Below are 18,902 nucleotides of genomic sequence, written 5' to 3' on the forward strand. Positions count from 1 at the left end.
GCTCACAGAACTGTCTGCTCACATTGCAGGACTGGAATTAAAAGTGTTTCTTTTCTATGCATTTTGCTCACTTAAAAGTTCTCATTATGAGACTAAAAAAACCATGTTATGCATTTACTTCTCTCTTAAAACTATTTAGAAAGTAGGCTTGGTGCCTGTAGCACAGTGGTTACGGCGCTGGCCACATACACCGAGGGTGGCAGGTTTGAACCCGGCCTGGGCCAGCTAGACATCTGCAACAAAAAGAATAGCCAGGCGTTGTGGCAGGCACCGGTAGTCCCAGCTACCTGGGAGGCTGAGACAAGAGAACTGCTTGAGCCCAGGAGTTTGAGGTTGCTGAGTTATGATGCTGCGGCACTCTACCAAGGGTGACATGGTGAGACTGTCTCAAAAAAAAAAAAAAGTTAATAAAATAAAAACTATTTAGAAAGTAAACTGGGAGTATGAGGGTTGGCATCTGGACCTAAATGCTTCCCTACATCAATACATATATATTTGCTCTTAAATCTTCATCTCTGGCCTTGATGTTACCAGAGGCAGGTGTCAAAAAAATCATTGTATGGTTTTTGGAAGGTTCAGTGGGACTGTTCTGATTTCATTCATTTCTGGTGCCAGCAGGGCCCCACGCCTTGTACCCGTTGCTATTTTGTGTCTCTATTGCATAAATAATAATGTTGAAAGGCACCTGCCTCCCTCTGCTGGTACCCACAGAGGAGGGTGGTGGTAAGAACGAACCACCTTCTCCTGACACCGGCATCTGAACAAGAGGTCCGGGGAGGTTTACTCGGGGGATTTGGGGGAAAGAACACTCAGAGCCAACACAAAGGTATTAAGTGCCCAAATCCCTGAAGGAAAGGGTTTTATATGTAAGATTCCACTTTGTTTCTATATAAAGGTTTTTATCTTGTAGAGGGGAAAAAACATCACTGGACATCATAAATGCCTGTTTTCACAAAACCAATGTCTAACTCTGGCAGACTGATCTCATGTAGTCACCAGCCCAGGACAAGGCTGGTCTCTCATTCACCTGTGTCCACAGAGCCTGGGACACTGCACACAGCAAGACAGGTTTTCACTGAATTTAAATCCTGTCTTCAACCAAGGTGGTTTGGAGACATTTAACGGTTAGGAACAGGGCCACTAAGGAGAACCCCCTCTTTTCCTTCCAGATTGCAACATGACTTGAAATGCAAACTGGAAGTCTTGCCGGGGTTAATGGTTGTTGAGGTCCAAATTCCTAATAAAATACAGCTTTACTGGGAAGGCCGCAGAAGGAAGGTCTGGGAGGGCTGGTGATCTGGTCAGCAGGGTGCCGGGAAAGAGGGGCCCCGGGGCTCGGTTGCCCTCTCTGCTGGGGCCTGCCAAAGGGATGGGGTGCTCAGACACAATGCATCCTCCTCCCACACCCGGGGACATCAGTCTTCTTCTCTTTGGTAGACAGTCTGGAGAGAGCCGAAACTCTGCTCTATTTTTTTCCCACTCTAAATATAGAAGAAAACAAAATAAATTAAGATAGTCTTTGCTGCCTCCTGGTGCCCTCTGAGGAATGGACAGGTGCTCCGGAGGTCATTCATGATGACAAGCAGCCCAGGCAGCCCCAAAGACCCAGCTACTCCTGGCAAGCCCCAGCCTAGTCCCCCAAGGTTCCTGGGAGTCCACCAAGCCCATCTCTATGTGTTTCTCCAGGCTGCCAAGTACTCTCTGGACAATTTCCCTTTCTTCTCAACCCTTCAATCTCCTTATCCTTCCTTGGCACCCCCCCTCCCCCAACATTTTAATAGAAACTCATGGGAATTCCGAAAGTGAAAAGACCTCATCTAGTGTCCAGTGTCTGTCCTCCCCATTCTACAGATGGGGAAACCGAGGCACAGAGTGGGCAGTGCCTTGCTCAAGGTCCTTCAATGAGTCAGTGGCAGAGCAGGCCTCAAGCCCAGGTCCCCTGACTCCCCTGCTGTGGCCCGCCTTCAGCCTGCATCTTAGTCATCCTTCAGCAGGGACTTCCTGTGAGAGGGGGGCACAAGGTGGGGGGGCAGGCTGTTGGGCAGCTCGTAGCCATCGAGCTTGATCTTGATGAGGTGTTTGGCCAGCGCGAACTCCTCCTCATCCAGCATGCCATCGCAGTCACAGTCAGCCAGCTTCCAGATCTTGCCCAGAACGCTGTTGGGCAGCTTGGAGGTCACCATCTCCTTCTTGGCATTGACGCCCGATATCTTGCCGTTGACAGGTGACAGAGCATAGAAGAGCTCATCGTAGGCAGGCTTGTCTTTGGCCACGACCCACTCCTCCTCGTCGGCGCCCTCCTTGGCACCCTCCCCATAGCCCTGGTTGAAGGGGCCCTCAGAGGTGCCTTCAAAGGCTCCGCCCTGGACGAGCTGCGTGGGCATGCTTGTCTCCTCCTGGCTGATGAGGCTCATCAGGGATGAGATCTTGCTGCTCAGCATGTTGTCTACGGCCTCGATGAGCTTGGGTTTCAGCGAGTGGAATTTGGTGAAGTCGTAGTTCTCAAGCTGTTCCTGCAGGAGATAAACCACAGGCTCGGTCAGTGCTCTCACTTCAGGCGGGAATGGGCAGGGACAGCCGGGGAGATGATTCCTGCCTGAGCGCAGACATCACACCATGCTCCTCCACAACCCTGTGTGTGTGGGGGGGGTTCCCATATCCAGACTCATTAGATATAGGAGTAATTGTTTGGAACAAGAAACAAGTTGCATGGGAGGTAACATGGCTTTTTCTGCAGTAGCCAATCTCTGCTGGTAGTCGTACAAGTGACAGCAACCCCCAGGACTCTGAGAAACCCTCTTTCACCTATCTTTTCAAATGTTCTAGAAAATTAGTACTTTCTTTGTAAGTGACTTTACTACACACTTCACTTGATCTTTGCAATGATTGGGGAGTGAGGAAGGGCAGGTATTGAACCTGATTTTACAGATAGCTGCATGGGGCATCCTGGTGGGGTCGAGACTAGAGCCCCTGGCTCCTAACGATTTCCATACTGGAACACGGAGCTGTGACTGAAGGATGACATCTAGGTAAAACAATTAATTAAAGACTTGGTTTTTAGATCAGCTAAAAATGTGGTTTAGGGCACGTTTTCACTGGCTCTAACCTCTTCTGAATGAGCCCAGGAGGCTACTCAGGTAGGACCCTGTAGGAACAGCCCTACCAAGGCATGGCCTGCCCAGATTCACGGGAGCTACCTTACTACCCCAAGCACCTATTTAGCCAGGGCCATGCAGAACCTGCAGATACAGAGTAATCACCACTAATCAGCTGTGATTTCAAAAATATGGACAAATAAGTAAAAGTAGAAACTAGGAGGAAGGCGAGAAGAAGGGCTGGGAGGAGAAGTCTATGAACCCAGCCAGCAGGGCTGAGGACCACTGGCCAGGTCAGGAGTTTCAGCTCCACCTCATAGGAGAAGTGAGCCGTCAGCAAATAGAGCAGCAGAAGGAAACCGCAACTGCTGGCCAGGAGGGACAGGATGCCACAGTGGCTGTGTGGATGGTGCTCTAGAAATAGCCCTTCCTACCTTGGTTCTCCTTGTTTACCCATCCGTCCATCCATCTTTCCTTTGTCCACCCATCTGTCCACCCACTCTACTTTTACTGATCATTTGCTATGCATCAGACCCTGTTCTAGGGCCTGGTGATATACATATGAAAAGCCACAGTTCCTGCTTTAAAGGAGCTTAGGTTATAAAGGAAGGACAGACATGCCAGCTATTTAGTTCCCACCTGCTTTTGAAAAGGACTTAACCTTAAGCTTTAAGTCAATGACTAGAAAGAAAAATAAAATAAAAAATTTAAAAAGGACTTAACTTACAGGGAGAAAAGGATAATACTGTATATAAGAAAGTCATATTTCGACTTGGCGCCTGTAGCTCAGTGAGTAGGTGCTGGCCATATATACCGAGCTAAACCTAGGTTCAAGCCCAGGCCTGGGCCAGCTAAACAACAACAACTACAACCAAAAAATAGCCAGTCATTGTGGCAGGAGCCTATAGTTCCAGCTACTTGAGAGGCTGAGGCAGGAGACTCGCTTGAGCCCAGGAGTTGGAGGTTGCTGTGAGCTGTGATGTTATAGCACTCTACTGAGGGTAACTAAAAAAAAAAGTCGTATTTCTATCTGTGGTGTGGGGGTATGTCAGCCTGTTTAGCTGTCAGCTCTGTCCCACCACCATCTGAAGTTCATGGCTTCACTTCCAAATATCCATGTAGAATTCCTGCCCTGCCACATGCCCTAGAGAGCACAATGTGGCCTCTCCATTGGAAAGAACCTACATGTCCACCTATAGGGCCAGGGTAAACGAATGGCTGTACTATATAGTTCAACATTATGTAGCATGGAAAACTAGGTCATTAAAAGGGAGAGGAAGGGAGACATCATAGCAGATGGCTAAGGTTAGAAAATGACTCCCTGTAAGCACAGATTAGGGGTGTCCCTAGGGACATTCACTATCTCATTGCTATACACAGCCCTCACCGCCCAAGGAAAGAAAGAAACCTGTTCATTCCAAGAGAGAAACTTTCTGGCCCTGAACTGTGAGAGTTATCTAGGGCTTTACATGAGGGGCTTCAAATCTAATGAAAAATGTTTTCAATGGCAATTTTACCAAATACATGCAGAAATATCCCAGGTCTCGAACCTATGAGCTCAGGCAATACACCCGCCTCAGCCTCCCAAGTGCTGGGATTAGAGGTGTGAACCACCGCGCCATGCTTCAGAAATATCCTAGGTATAATAGTTTTTATGTGGACTGTTTACTGACAATTCTAACAGTGGCCAAAGACAGGCCATTCAATTTTCTGGAGATGAGGCAAGGAGATTCTTTTTTTTTTTTTTTTTGAGACAGAGCCTCAAGCTATCCCCCCTGGGTAGAGTGCCATGGCATCACAGCTCACAGCAACCTCCAACTTCTGGGCTCAAGCGAGTCTCCTGCCTCTGCCTCCCAAGTAGCTGGGACCACAGGCGCCTGCCACAACATCCGGCCATTTTTTGGTTGCAGCCATCGTTGTTGTTTTGGCGGGCCCAGGCTGGATTTGAACCCACCACTTTAGGTGTATGTGGCTGGCGCCTTAGCCACTTTAGCCACAGGCACCGAGCCAGAGGCAGGGAGATTCTTGAGGAAAAGAATCTGAATATTTTGGACAAAAACAATGTAACAGGGTATTGGGGGTAAAAAACCCCAAATTGAGAAAAAACTGGTAGGCAAAAATAAAAATGAAAAATAACTTATAATCCCATAACCCAGCAATAACTAACCTCTGCTTGCTCCTTGGGCATACTTTTCTAGCCAATTTTACACACACACACACTCTTTTTTTTTTTCTTTTTTTTTCATTGAATGGTAACTATGCACATCAATGCACCCCTGGGGTACAGTGTGGAGTCTCCACATGCAATCCGAAACACTTCCATCAAACTGGTCAACACAGCCTTCATGTCATTTTCTCAGTCATTGCTTCAAAACATTCACATTCTGCTCCTAGAAAGATCCACCTGTACCCCTATAAGGTAAACCTCAGAAGTAATCCCTCCAAACCCCCTCCCTCCACCCATTCCCCCCTCCCTTCTCCCTCCCCCCTCCCCTTATTCTTAGGCTATTTGGTTATAGCTTTCATATAAAAAGGTTTAAATTAGTTTCATCACACACACACACTCTTTAACTGAAATAATACCACAGTTAAACAACCTGTGTTTTTAAAAAACAATGTGTCACATTTTTCTGTGATATTTATTTATTTATTTATTTTACTTGAGATAGTCTCACTCATTTGTCCAGGCTAGAATGCAGTGGCTCAATCATAGCTCACTGCAACCTCAAACTCCTGGGCTCAAGTGATCCTCCTGTCTCAGACTCCAAGGAGCTGGGAGTACAGGCACCTGCCACAATGCCTGACTAGTTTTTCTAATTTTATTAGAGATAGGGTCTCAGTCTTGCTCTGGCTGGTCTCAAATTCCTGAGCTCAGGTGATCCACCCACGTCAGCCTCCCAGAGTGCTAGGATTACAGGTGTGAGCCCAAAACCTTACTAGCTGCATAATACTGAACTGTACAGCTGTGCTACACAGTTATTTATTTACCCTGTCCCTGTGGTTGGAAGTGTAGGTTATTTCCAACAGAGAGTCCACGTTGTGGTCTCTAGGGCGTATGGCAGGGCAGGAATTCTGTGCTGATATTTGGAAGTGAAGCCCTGAACTTTAGACAGTGGTGGGACAGGGCTGACAACAAAACAGGCTGATATACCCTTAGAGAAGGGCTCCCAACACTTTCTCAGGCAGCAAACTCTGAGGCCATCACACCATGTGGAGCTGGCCTGAAACCCAGTACATGGCCTGTGCTCAGCTCAGAGCAGTGAGGTGGTGCAGGCCTGGGTTCTAAGGTGAGTTCTGGTTTCTGTGTCCTTCATCCTCACTGACAGATCACAGTCACCAGCATGGCACATCCACATCAGCCTGCACTTTAGGCTCCTGCTGCCAATGTCTCAGATAGTCATGGGGACTGAAAAGAGGATGCCAAGCAGGTGGAGGGCAGGCCTCCCCCACGGGATTCCCTCGGTGCACGGACACTGACCTTATTGTCTCATGAGTGAGAAAACATTTTCTATGCTTGGAGCACACACAGCCCTGTGTTTGGCCCTGCAGAAGGAGGTGATGCCCACTCAAACCTCCCACCAGCCTAAGGGACATGGATTCAGACTGCAAACATCTGAAAACCAGCAAGGGGGAATGGCCATGTATTAGCAGCAGGTGTTCCTGCTCTGGAGGGTAATAGGAAGTAAATCCTCCACTCATGTCCCCGTGGTCCACCACAGGCCTGACCAGGGAGCGGGGGTACCTGTTAAGCTCTTGTCATCACTGCCTTACCCCAGGGTGGAGCCAAAACAGTTCTTTTTATTGTAATAAATACACACTGGGGAATTTACAGATTTGCCCATCAGCAATTGTATCCACCACGCCCAGGATCCTGGCACTGCTTCCTCTCAAAGAGACAAAGGTCAGTTCCCAGCCCAGTCCCCAGCTAGGCTATCCCCTGCCCACTCATGGCCAACATTGTCCAGGATCAGTTTTCAAATCATACAAAGGTCTGAGCAGAAGGGGGCTGACTCTGCTGCCCTCTGCTGTTGAGATGCTGCCAGCTCAGCTGTGGGATCCAAATTCTCTCTCCAGTTATTTCTTTTCTAAATACCTTTAGCTCTATTTATCCCCCCCCCCCCCGCCCCTTTTTTTTTTTTTTTGGGACAGAGCCTCAAGCTGCTGCCCTCAGTAGAGTGCCATGGTATCACAGGTCACAGCAACCTCCAACTCCTGGGCTCAAGTGATTCTCTTGAATCCCCAGTCCCCAAGTAGCTGGGACTACAGGCACCCGCCACAACACCTGGCTATTTTTTTTTTTTTCAGTTTTGGCTGGGGCTGGGTTTGAACCCACCACCTCCCGCATATGGGGCCAGCACCCTACTCCTATGAGCCACAGGCACCACCCACACCAAGCTATTTTTTGGTTGTAGTTGTCATTGTTGTTTGACAGGCTCAGGCTGGATGTGAACCTGCCAGCTCTGGTGTACGTTGCTGGTGCCTTAGCCGCTTGAGCTATAGGCACAGAGCTGACACTTTTTTTTTTTTTTTGAGACAGAGTCTTACTATGTTGCCCTTAGTAGAGTGCTGTAGTGTCACAGTTCATAGCAACCTCAAACTCATGGGCTTAAGCAACTCTCTTACCTCAGCCTCCTGAGTAGCTAGGACTACAGGTGCCTGCCACAACACCTGGCTATTTTTTTGCAGTTCTCATTGTTGTTTAGCAGGCCTGGGCTGGGCTGGAACCCTCCAGCCTTGGTATATGTGGTTGGTGCCCTACTCACTGAGCTACTGGTGTGGAGCTTTTTTTTTTTTTTAGCCCTATTTATCCCCTTTTAAGACAGACTCTCACTGTTTCCCAGGCTACAGTGCTGTGGTCCCAACCTAGCTCACAGCAACCTCAAACTCCTAGGCTCAAGTGATCCTCCTGCCTCAGCCTCCTGAATAGCTGGGACTACAGGCACCTGCCATAGTGCCTGGTTAATTTTTCTTTTTTTTTTGTAGAAATAGAGTCTCACTCTATCGCCCTTGGTAGAGTGCCATGGTGTCACACAGTTCACAGCAACCTCCTTCTCCTGGGCTTAGGTGATTCTCTTGCCTCAGCCTCCCGAGTAGCTGGGCCTACAGGCGCCTGCCAAAATACCCAGCTATTTTTTTTGTTGCAGTTAGGCTGGGGCTGGGTTTGAACCCGCCACCCTCGGTATATGGGGCCAGCGCCCTCCCCACTGAGCCACAGGTGCTGCCCAGTTTTTCTTTTTCTTATAGAACTCTTGAGCTCAAGTGAGTCTCTCGCCTTGGCCTCCCTGGGATTACAGTGCCACCACACCTGGCCAGGAATGCCTATGTCACTGCTGGAAGAAAAAAATACATTTCTGTTTATATTCTTAAATAAATATAGCTAAATCATGTATATACCAGGCATACTCACCTTTAATTCTGGCATCAAGAGCTGTCATCAAAACAGTAAGAATAAGCTACCGCTGAGTTAGTGTCAAAGCTTCCCCTCTGGCTGCCTGCTGACCCTCACCTCCACTGCCTGATCATCCCTTCTTCCTGCTTTCTCCTCCTCCTGCCTCCAGATGCACCTGCCTGCAGTTTTTAGGCTGTGTGACTTTAGAGCCATCACTCTGTGGCAGGAGATAGTAACCAGTGGTCTCAGCGTGTGCAGTATGCAAGTGGGCTTTGTTCGACCTATGTAGTATTTTTGGAAAGTTTGAGCCAAAATTTGAAAACCAGGTAATTTTAGAAATGCAGATTTCTCGTTTCTTTTGACTGAGGCAGGCCTATAGGGTATCACCCGAGGGACTGACCAGGAATTCTGAGCTCTCTACGCTGGTCCCACGTGGGAGCCCTGACAAATTCTCATTGCACCTGCAGACTCACGGCCTCCTTGTGAGACACTTCTTAGAACTCACCTTTCTATGAAATGTGGAAAGACAAAAGACAGCCAGAGAGGGTGACACGGTTTCTCCCACCTGGCCTGTTTTACTTGTTCACGTCATCAGTTGGTGTAGATGCTGTAGGCATCTGAGTTTGCGTCACTTTACAGAGAACTATGGCTCCCCATAAAGACGGGTTTTGGTATTGGACAAGAAGATGGTCAGCCTGGCTCTGTGAGGACAACCCAGAAGGCAGATGGGGACCTTGTTCGGGAGGACATGCTCATCTAACATCAGCACAGGGTGGTGGACACACTGCTCAGCCCAGGGCTGGCTGAACGTAGCACCCATTTACATTCAGCGGGGGCTGCCAGGACACAACTCAAGAGAGGCCCTGAAATCAGACCAAAGGCTGCCCAATGCCATACTTTAAGCAAAATCCTCACTGTGTCCAGTGCAGTCCAGCCATGTCCATAGAGCCCTACGGCCCCAAGGGAGCCCTTGAGCCTTCAGCAGCAAGGCCACTTGAGCACTTAATCCTAAGTGCAGGGCAGGGCCAGGCGGGGCTGGAGGAGGCTGCCCACGGTGACCTTCAAGGCCACTCCCAGCTTTGATTCCCTTAAGGTGAGAGAATTCTGAAAAACAGGTGTCCCCCTCACCATCAAACCATCCTTCTGGAGTGCAGTCTAAGAGGGGTGCTCGTCTGATTTTTTCATGTGAGCGTCATTTCATTTACCTTTTGCTACATGTCCTCTGACTCCTGCATTTCAGAAGGCAGGCTATTTCTGCTTTATTCATAGCCTGCTATTATAGATCACCACTAGGAAGATGAGTTCATTGTATTCTCCTTAACCCTAAACCACAAGCCTCTCATGTGTTCCCAGCAAGTAGCCAGACCCTATGACACGGCATCCCCACCCTCTGCCCACGATTTTGCAATAGGTGCCCATTACCTGCATCGCCTTGACTTCAGGGAAGTCTCCTGCAGAAATCTGGTATTCTCGTTGTAGCTGAATGTAGATTTCTGGTAACCTGCTGATAAGCTCTCTCTTCTTGTTTTCCTTTCCAAATACACTTGGCATCTCCTTCTTCAGGTGGCTGATGATGTAGGCATGTACCTGAAAGGGCAGGTGAGGATGTGTCATGTAGAACAGGCAAGATGGCATCTTACATGCATCGTAACACACACAGGACCAAGGGCATCACTCCCTTCCTCCCGTGGGAATGAAGCCATCTAAGAAGGCTGGAACATAGGCCAGACTTGGGGGAACCCTATCTTACAGTTCTCCTGCACCTCTGAGTGGCAGTGCTGGTGTCTGTGTAGGAGTGAGGGATGCCGGTGGGGCCTGGCTGGGAAAGCTCTTAGTTCTGGGGATTAATCAGAAGACCCAAGAAAAAGCTTCACAAGTGCTGGTGCCTGGGAACACCAGGAAATGAAACTGGAGGCTGCTAGAAATGGCTGATCTACATGGAAATCTGTGCACAGTGAGTAATAAGAATTCCCGTAACCTCCCTGTGGACAGTTTAGACCAGGGGTCCTCAAACTTTTTTTTTTTTTTTTTTTTGGGTCGGGGCTAGGTTTGAATCCGCCACCTCCAGCATATGGGGCCAGCGCCCTACTCCTTTGAGCCACAGGCGCTGCCCAGGGTCCTCAAACTTTTTAAACAGGGGGCCAGTTCACTGTCCCTCAGACTGTTGGATGGCCAGACGGCGGGCCCCAGGACGAGTCAGCTACTAAGCAGGACAGGCAGTGGCAGCAAAAACACTTGGCAGGCCGGATAAATGTCCTTGGTGGGCCCCATGTGGCCTGCAGGCCGTAGTTTGAGGACGCCTGATTTAGACCCTGAGATCTCCACATGTGGCACTAAAGTTATTTTTGCACAAGACCAGCTGCCTGGAACGAGGCTGGATGGCAGAAGGTTCTGGGCAAGGAGCCTCCATGCCCTGAGGAGTAAGCCCCAGAAACCCTGATCAGGGCAGGGTTGGGGGAGGTAGCCAGGGGACTGTCACTCGAGGGGGGTGAGTCCCCCTGGGACAGCTCTGTTGGCCGGTGTCACACCTTCCTTAACATTTCCACTCAGGAGATTATGAAATGTTCATTATAAAAGTTCTCTTTGTGTATCTTGAATTCTACAGAGTAATTCAGAAGTCAAGTAAATAACTAAAATAAGAAAGGATAAAAAACAGAAGAGTAGCTACAAAAAGAAAATGACTATGTAGCTATGGAAAATCCTATTACAGAAAACAGACTTCTACTGTAATCTTATGGAAGAATGGAAATTAAATAAAGGGGGTGAGCAGATACATTCTGTAGCTCTGCTGAGGACCTTTGTGTGCAGATACGTATCGGGTACAGCCAAAAACATTTTGCTGGGATTTGAACACTAACATAAGCATGGGATGCAAATGCTGACACGCTCAGAGCAAGCACTGAGAGCCTTCCACCTGAACAGAAGCACACACTGTGTGCCGCCTGGCCATTGTAGAGATTATTCTAAACCTTTCCATCACCAGCAAACTTGTTTACTTACTTCCCAGATGAAAACAACTTAATATATTTCTAAGTTCTTAGAGATAACTAGAGAAATCCAACTTGGGAGTCCTTTATTTATAATAAGAGTTCTGGGCTTTAATTGCTCTTCTGAGGATCTGGTGAATGAGTGGTAAACTGGAAATTTCTTTGCTTTAGATGGTGAATTTCTGGCTTGGTGTGTGTTGGGGGGTTGAGAAGGGCTGGGGCTGTGGGAGCCCCTAGGATGGGAGGTGCCTTGCTGAACTGGGGAGACACAGCCGCTCACCAGCTGTCATCACATCATTTCCTGGGCCTTGGCCTTGCTGGACCTCTGGACTGGGCATGTGGGTACCTCTTGCGTCTGTGCCCAGGCCTGCCCAGCTCTGGAGCCAGGCCCAGCCAAAGCAGAAAGCCCCACAGCTACTCTGACTCCCACACATGAGGGCTCCCACTGAGATCCTCATAACTACCATAGCCCAGGCCTGAAGCAGGTGTCAGGTCCCTGCTAGGGAAGGCTTATTCCCACTCCTCAATCCAGCTGATGGCCCACCCAGCCCCAATACCCCCGAGGATGTCACCCTGTTCCTGGACTCTCCCTGGTGTCCAGGGCTTATTTTACCCGGGCTACACTCAGGTGATGTGCCCCTGCCACATCTCTCTACCAACTGGTGCCTGCTCCCTCACCTTAGACCTGTTGGTGTTTACTGGCTGATGACTGGATCACGGCCTGCCCCTGGATACCTGCCTTCCAGTGCCCTGATGAACCTTGGGGTAGATCTTGTGTGCTAAGTTTCCACTCCTCCTCCTTCCACCAGCCTGGTGCTCCCTGAGTCATGACCCTCAGGTGCCTTGTTCATGCTGCAGGCAGCTCTTGGGCCCAAATTCCACTTCTAGGAAGTTCTGCTGGCCTGTTCTGTAGAAGTCTCATGTCCTGTTGCCTCTGCAAGTCCACCCCACTCCTGTCCTTCTTGGGGCATCCTAAGATAACAACCCAGGGTCAGCTTCTATACAGGGACCCTGTGTAGAAACTTTAGGAAGTTTATCAAGTTACAAAGTAATTTTCCAATTGGTTGAGTATTGAATCTGGTCTAGGAATTCCTATGACTTACTTAAGGTAGATAGATAGAGAGCTGGCACTAGCATTTGCCTGCCTCATTCCTGCTGATCTAGAATTCATTACTTTCTGTAGTATGAATTAAAAATCTTACTAAAGTTATTAAAAATGTGGATTAAAAGTGAACTGTGTGTCCTGTGGAACAACCGTTTGGACAGTTTTGATCTGGGGTTTGACTGCTGATGGCCCCTCATTCACTGGGCAGTGTTTGAAGGTCATTGCATAGGAATGTGGATAAAGACTGTCTGTCATTTTTTAAAGGCGCCTGGTGAGCAGAGGGGACAATCTGATGGCTAAAATCCATGGTCAGCTTCAGAAGTGCACTCCTACCCTTATGTGTTAAAGACTTCTCCAAATAATGTTGGACCAGGGGCCAGACCTTCTGGTGTCCCCATGGAAGGAGGTGGAAATACTGGGACCTTTTGTTCTTTATAATGAGAGAACTAATTGAGAAGAGAAGGAAAGAGAGGGGAAGGAGCTCTAGTGCTGGAAGACCAGGCTCAGGACTCCAGGGTCCTGTCTAGCTTGCTCAGCCACAAACTGGAAATGACAACATTCATCTCAGAGGTGTTGCTGCGAGAATAAAAGAGATCACAGGATTCAAATGCACTCTGCCTACCAGAAAGAGTAGAAACATTACTTGTTCTTATTAACTAATGGCCAACAACCGACAGCTGGAGGGGTGGTGATGACAGAGAAGGCACCCGGCTACTTAGTCCTCACCGAACAATTAATACACTGTCTATATTTGAATAGTAATAGGATGAATTTGGATCCCAAGTGTTTAATTCACAAGGATATAACACTGGCCACGGGGGCTTTTGAATGTTCTTATCTTGTTTGATTCATCCTTTCTCATGAGCAATTAGAAAAGCCCCAAGTCAGCTAATGGTGATCAGTGGGCACAAATCAAAAGGACCAAAGTGACAACATGACAATATTTCTCAGGGCTAATAACTCAACAGGCAGAAAGGGATGTCTTCCCCTTTAAATGTATATGAATTTATATGAAGTTCACACACACTCTGATACAAATCCCATTAATGTACCCAGTGATGTGTGCGTGAGTGAGCGTGTATGTGTGTGTGTATGTGTGTGGGGATGTGTGTGTACCTCCATGACTGACAGCCATGTAATCAGGAGGGGGCTTAGAGGGCAACCCTAGGCAGGGAGTGCAGGAAGCTACCAGTGCTTGTGGTTGAATAAAAACCTTGATGGAATCTGAGCTTCGGGCAGCAGCTCTGGGGAAGGCGGAGTGGGATAGTGTGTGCCATTCTCATCAGCAAACTTAACACAACTTATTGGAGAACTAAAGCTTTATAAGCCTAGCTGGAAACTTGCAGAGAACATTTAAAATTAGGGGATGGGCTTGGTGCCCACAGCTCAGTGAGTAGGGCACTGGCCACATACACTGAGGCTGGCAGGTTTGAACCTAGCTTGGGCCTTCTAAACAACAATGACAACTGCAACCAAAAAACAGCCTGGCGTTGTGGCAGGTGCCTGTAGTCCCAGCTACTTGGGAGGCTGAGGCAACAGAATCACTTAAGCTCAAGAGTTGGAGGTTGCTGTGACTTCACAGCATGCTACCAAGGGTTAATAAGTGAAATGCTGTCTCAAAAAAAAAAAAAAAAGTATGGTTATGATGATATAAAAAACTCAGTTAAACCAGAGACCCAAAAGGTGAACTCAGGGGGCAATAAGGGTGTGAGACTGTTAGAGGCAGAGAAAAGCAGCTGACCTGTTCTTTGTTGAGCAGGGCTTTGTTCTGTTCAGAGCAAACTGGCAGTAATGGCACATATGATTCTCAACAGCCTTAAAGGGAACCTGAGGGGGCCCACACAGTCATTTGAGGTTGACCTTCAAAGAGACAGGTTTCCATATATGGGCTCAGGCACTGACACACACATCCACAATGGCTCGAGGCTGCCGATTGAGCTATTTTTAAAGCCCCATCCTAGACGAGGCATTAAGGTGATTATCACCCACTGGACATGATTCGCACACACCTCTGCCAACATCCATGTGATAAATGAAATGCTTACTTTGTCCAAGCACAAGTCTGACAGACAGGACAGCCAGGCTCTTCACATCACAGGACTAAGGAGAACACGTTTTGAAGATGAAACTAAATGTCACAAAACTATTATGAACCTAAAAATCACTGACCTTCCCTTTTCTTTCTCAGTTTTACTTATTCCTTCCTCAAATGGTGCCTCATTTTTTTGTTGAGCAAAGATCTCTAAATGGGTGGAAACCTTCCCTATTCTTGGGCAACGTGTTTACAAAGGGTGGCGTCTGACAGTGAACTTGCCTCACGTTTTACTTTTGTTCTTTTTATCCCATAAAGAGTATTGTTTGAAATTTATATGAGTCTAATTTCTCTCTCTCTCTCTCTTTTTTTTTTTTGAGACAGAGTCTCATTATGTCACCCTCGGTAGAGTGTCACAGCTCACAGCAACCTCAAACTCCTGGCCTCAAGTGATTCTCTTGCCACAGCCTCCCAAGTAGCTGGGACTGATATATGGGGCTGGTGCCCTACTCACTGAGCCACAGGCACCACCCTAGACAGAGAATTTTATAGAATAAACAGATTAATGTAGAAAGCAAGGTCATAAATCTGGATTACAGATGAATGCCTTCTAGACCAAGAAGTCAGAATGATGGGGGGTTGAATCTAAATTTTGCCACTTAACAGGCTGTGAAGCCTTAAGGCTGTTATTTCATCTTTCTGAGTTTCAGTTCCCTCATGTGTGAAATGTGGATAATAATACCAAACTCTGGGTAGTTACCAACAGGATCAAACAATATAACATGTACTGCAAATTGCATAGTTCCAGAACACTGTTGGTGCACAATAGGAAAAATGAATCAAGAGAAAGAAAGACTAATATACCAAAATGAAAGAATTTTTAGAAAATATAAACACTCCAAAGGTGAAAAACTTAGATTAACTCCTTATCAGAATACAGAGTGGTATTCTGTGCCTCTCCAGACCCACATTACGTGGGCCTATTCAGAGGGCCTAACTCAAGGATGGCAGGGAAGTTCCATGGGTATGGCACTTTACATTGCCACCAAGTTTTTGCTCCTTATTTATATATACAACTAAATACGCAGCATCTTGAATCAATGGGCCCTCAGCAATGACTGGTAAATTAAAAATGTCCACAAGCATTTAAAAAGAGTTCAAAAACACAAGTTCATAAATGGAACATAAAACTAGAGATGGTATAAAATAAATGCCATCAGCTAGTGGCCAAGGCCATTGTGCTGAATTCTGCTTCTTATCCGGCTGGGACTCTGTTTCCTGTCCCTCCTTCTCCATGGTACTGTCCCAGTGGCAACTGGCACTGAGAAGCCCAGTCTGCAAATATCCGTACTTCAAACATTTTCCTTTGTTAAAAGGAACAAGCCAGATACTATTCTTAGGAAGAAAAAAAAAATACAAGCTTTTTTCCTATAAGTAAGCTCAGCAAGTTTGACTGTCCCCACTCCCTGCATCTACACAAGGGTTTTCATTATTTGGTGTCAGAATACAGAGCGGTATTCTGTGCCTCTCCAGACCTACATCACGTGGGCCTGTGCAGAGGGCCTAACTCAAGGATGGCAGGGAAGTTCCATGGGTATGGCACTTGACACTGCCAGCAAGTTTTTGCTCCTTATTTATATATATGACTAAATACGCAGTATCTTGAATCAATGGGCCCTCAACAATGACTGGTAAAGTAAAAATGTCCACGAGCATTTAAAAAGGGTTAAAAAAAAATCTTATAATCTGCAAAGGAGAGCTAGGTAGGGTGGCTTATGCCTGTAGTTCCAGCTACTTGGGAGACTGAGGTAGGAGGATGGCTTAAGCCTGGGAACTCGAGACCAGCCTGGGCACTCGAGACCAGCCTGGGCAATGCAGTGAGACGCTGTCCCTCAAGAAAAAAATACAAAACTACAAAGGCTATGGGATGAGTCACCAGTTTGGTTATAAAATTACGTAAAGTGTCACGTACCCTGAAGGTTACATGGAGAAGAGAAATATCACGTGCTAGGGGGCTCATCCCCGAACAGGCAAAACCAGACTTCCTGCCACCAATCATCAGCCCAGAAGTGCAAGGAAATCACCTCAGGAGAGCTGCACATAAGTGGATTTACAAACTAGTGAGCACAACTGCCTTGTGGAACTGGAAAAAAAGTGGCTTGTAGTTCTAGAAAGAAGCTGCTTGCATCAGAAAGAAAGGATAAAGAAGGGTGACTCACACAAGCACCGTGAGTGGCATGATGGGGAGTTCATGTGCAGGCACTGGGGCTGGAGGAGGCGTTCTCGCTGACATGTCAGCACAGGGACACGAAGCAGGCTGCTAAGGAGCAGCTAGGAAGGTGGAAGGCTCATGTCCCTCTCAGCTGTCACCTTCCCTGAAGCCCTCCCTGCCTCTCCTGGCCAGGCCCACAGTCACCCTCTTCAGAGCACGGTGTCCACACCTCAATTAGTATAGCTTGCCATTCCGTATTGGGGGCTTTTGAGCCTCTCCCCTTTACCAGGCAAAGCTCTCAGGGGTGCAGAGTACATGCTGGCTGAGTGAAGCAAAGTGGTGGTGACCAGAAGGCTGACCTGCTGGGACCCAGCGCCAGACCAGAAACCACTCACTGTGAGGCAAGAGGAATGTGGGAGGGGATGTGGGTGCTCGGCCCCCAGAAGACAAAGGGAGTGGAAGCTAACCTTGCTTCCTGACCAGAGCCAGAGGATCTGGAGACTCAGGCCTGGGGACTGATGCTAGCTGAAGGGAGGCAGCCCCAGGCAGAAGGCTGGTCTGAGAACCAGGAGGCCTGGGTTTTAGTCCTGCCTTTGTCACTAATGGATTAGGTGACCCTGGAGACATCATTTATCCTGTCTGTCCTTGTAAAACTAGGGATCAGCACAGACGTCTGGTTTCCGAACTTGGCTGTCAGAACCACCTGGGAAGCTTTATGTATATGCACACGTGTGTGCATTTATACATGTGTGCGAGGACATGTGTCCATCCACAGCCTGAATCAAAAGCCCTGGGGCAGGGCCTAGGATTTACACTGGTGGAAATGCCCCCAGGGTCTCAGGATCAGCAAGGTTTGAGCTTCAATCACTGGGACTAGATAAATTCTGGAGGCATGCCCAGCATTAGAGGACAGTGATAGTATGAAACATACACGTCGTTAATCACTTTTTAGGGAGAGGAGTGGTATCCTTTTCTCTTCAGAGATATGACAGAACTGATGCTGAGGGAGAGAGAGGTCACAGACCACTCCCCACCCCACCAGGCATACACTGGGTGGGAGGTAGAAGCTGTAGTATGCCTGCTCACAGGATACACCCCAGAATGGACACTGGGTGTGACCCCAAACAAGCACACTCTGGGGGTAAGGCTGAACCACCCTCCTCCCAGGGCTCCTCTGGATCCTGCACTGACACAGGGTTCTGTGCTTTAGGGGCTTGGTGACTGGTAGTGGCCTCTCAGTGCCACGCTGACCTGTCAGGTTTGGCTGGTCATGTTCCCCTTGTCCTAGCACCCCAACAGCTTCCAGGTAGTGAGTGTCTGGACTGATCCTTCCCTGTGTACCAGGAGCTATGCCATGCACCTGTCACAGTGACAAACTGTCACCCTGAATCCACACGAGCACCCTGGGAATTGCTCTTAGTAGCTCCACTGTTGAGAGCAGAAAGCAGGTTTGGGAGAATTAAGTCAGTTGCCCAAAGCACAGAGCCAGGAGCTGGAAGGTCAACAGGGCTACCTACTCTCCAGCTATGTTCCTCACTATCACTCCATTCCCTAGGGCTTCTAGGATGGACCCTCCCCCGATCTTCCACCTGCCTTTGGGGAGGAGGAAGAGGTGTTCCCAGCCCAAGGCTGTGGCCAGGCGTTGCCTGCTTACCTTGGCCAGCCGGGCTCGCTTGATGAGGTCATTGAGTTTGCGCACCGCTGCCTTCTGGGGCAGGCTCTGGATATCTCTGAAGAGGTCCTGGGCTTCGGCCTCGAAGAGACGGCGGTTGTCCGTGTTCTGCAGAGGCTGTGCCCAGAAGGAGCCGATGTAGACACGCAGCACCTCAGGCGTGTTGATGACCTTGCCCAGGGACCACATGAGGGCCCCGTAGACCCGCATCAGCTGCTGTGTGTCCACTTGGTCCGCCTTGTTCAGCACCACGCGGATCTTGTCGTCCTGGCCCCGGAAGGCTTTAATGGCCTCTGAGAACTCATCTGAGATGTCTAGTTTATGAGCATCAAAGAGCAGGATGATCCTGTCAACCCTTTCAGCAAACCACTGCAGGACCTGGCAGAAATCATACCCTGAGTGGAGAGAAG

At 48.3% G+C, this 18,902-nt stretch overlaps 1 protein-coding gene across 1 annotated transcript in view; it reads right to left on the reverse strand.

Annotated features, from left to right (window-relative positions):
• Positions 1-405: 405 nt before the first annotated feature.
• EHD4 (EH domain containing 4) overlaps positions 406-18,902 on the reverse strand; it is an 80,347-nt gene continuing 61,850 nt past the window's right edge. Inside the window, exons 4-6 of the mRNA XM_003791748.3 lie at positions 18,475-18,887; positions 9,907-10,071; positions 406-2,513 (exon numbers count right to left, since the gene is read on the reverse strand). Coding sequence (XP_003791796.1) covers positions 1,977-2,513; positions 9,907-10,071; positions 18,475-18,887 — 1,115 coding nt within the window. The 3' untranslated portion in view covers positions 406-1,976. The remainder of the gene's footprint in view (positions 2,514-9,906; positions 10,072-18,474; positions 18,888-18,902) is intronic.

The sequence above is a fragment of the Otolemur garnettii genome, unplaced genomic scaffold (genome assembly GCF_000181295.1).
Source record: "Otolemur garnettii isolate 467f Iridium unplaced genomic scaffold, OtoGar3 scaffold00050, whole genome shotgun sequence".
NCBI lineage: Eukaryota > Metazoa > Chordata > Mammalia > Primates > Galagidae > Otolemur > Otolemur garnettii.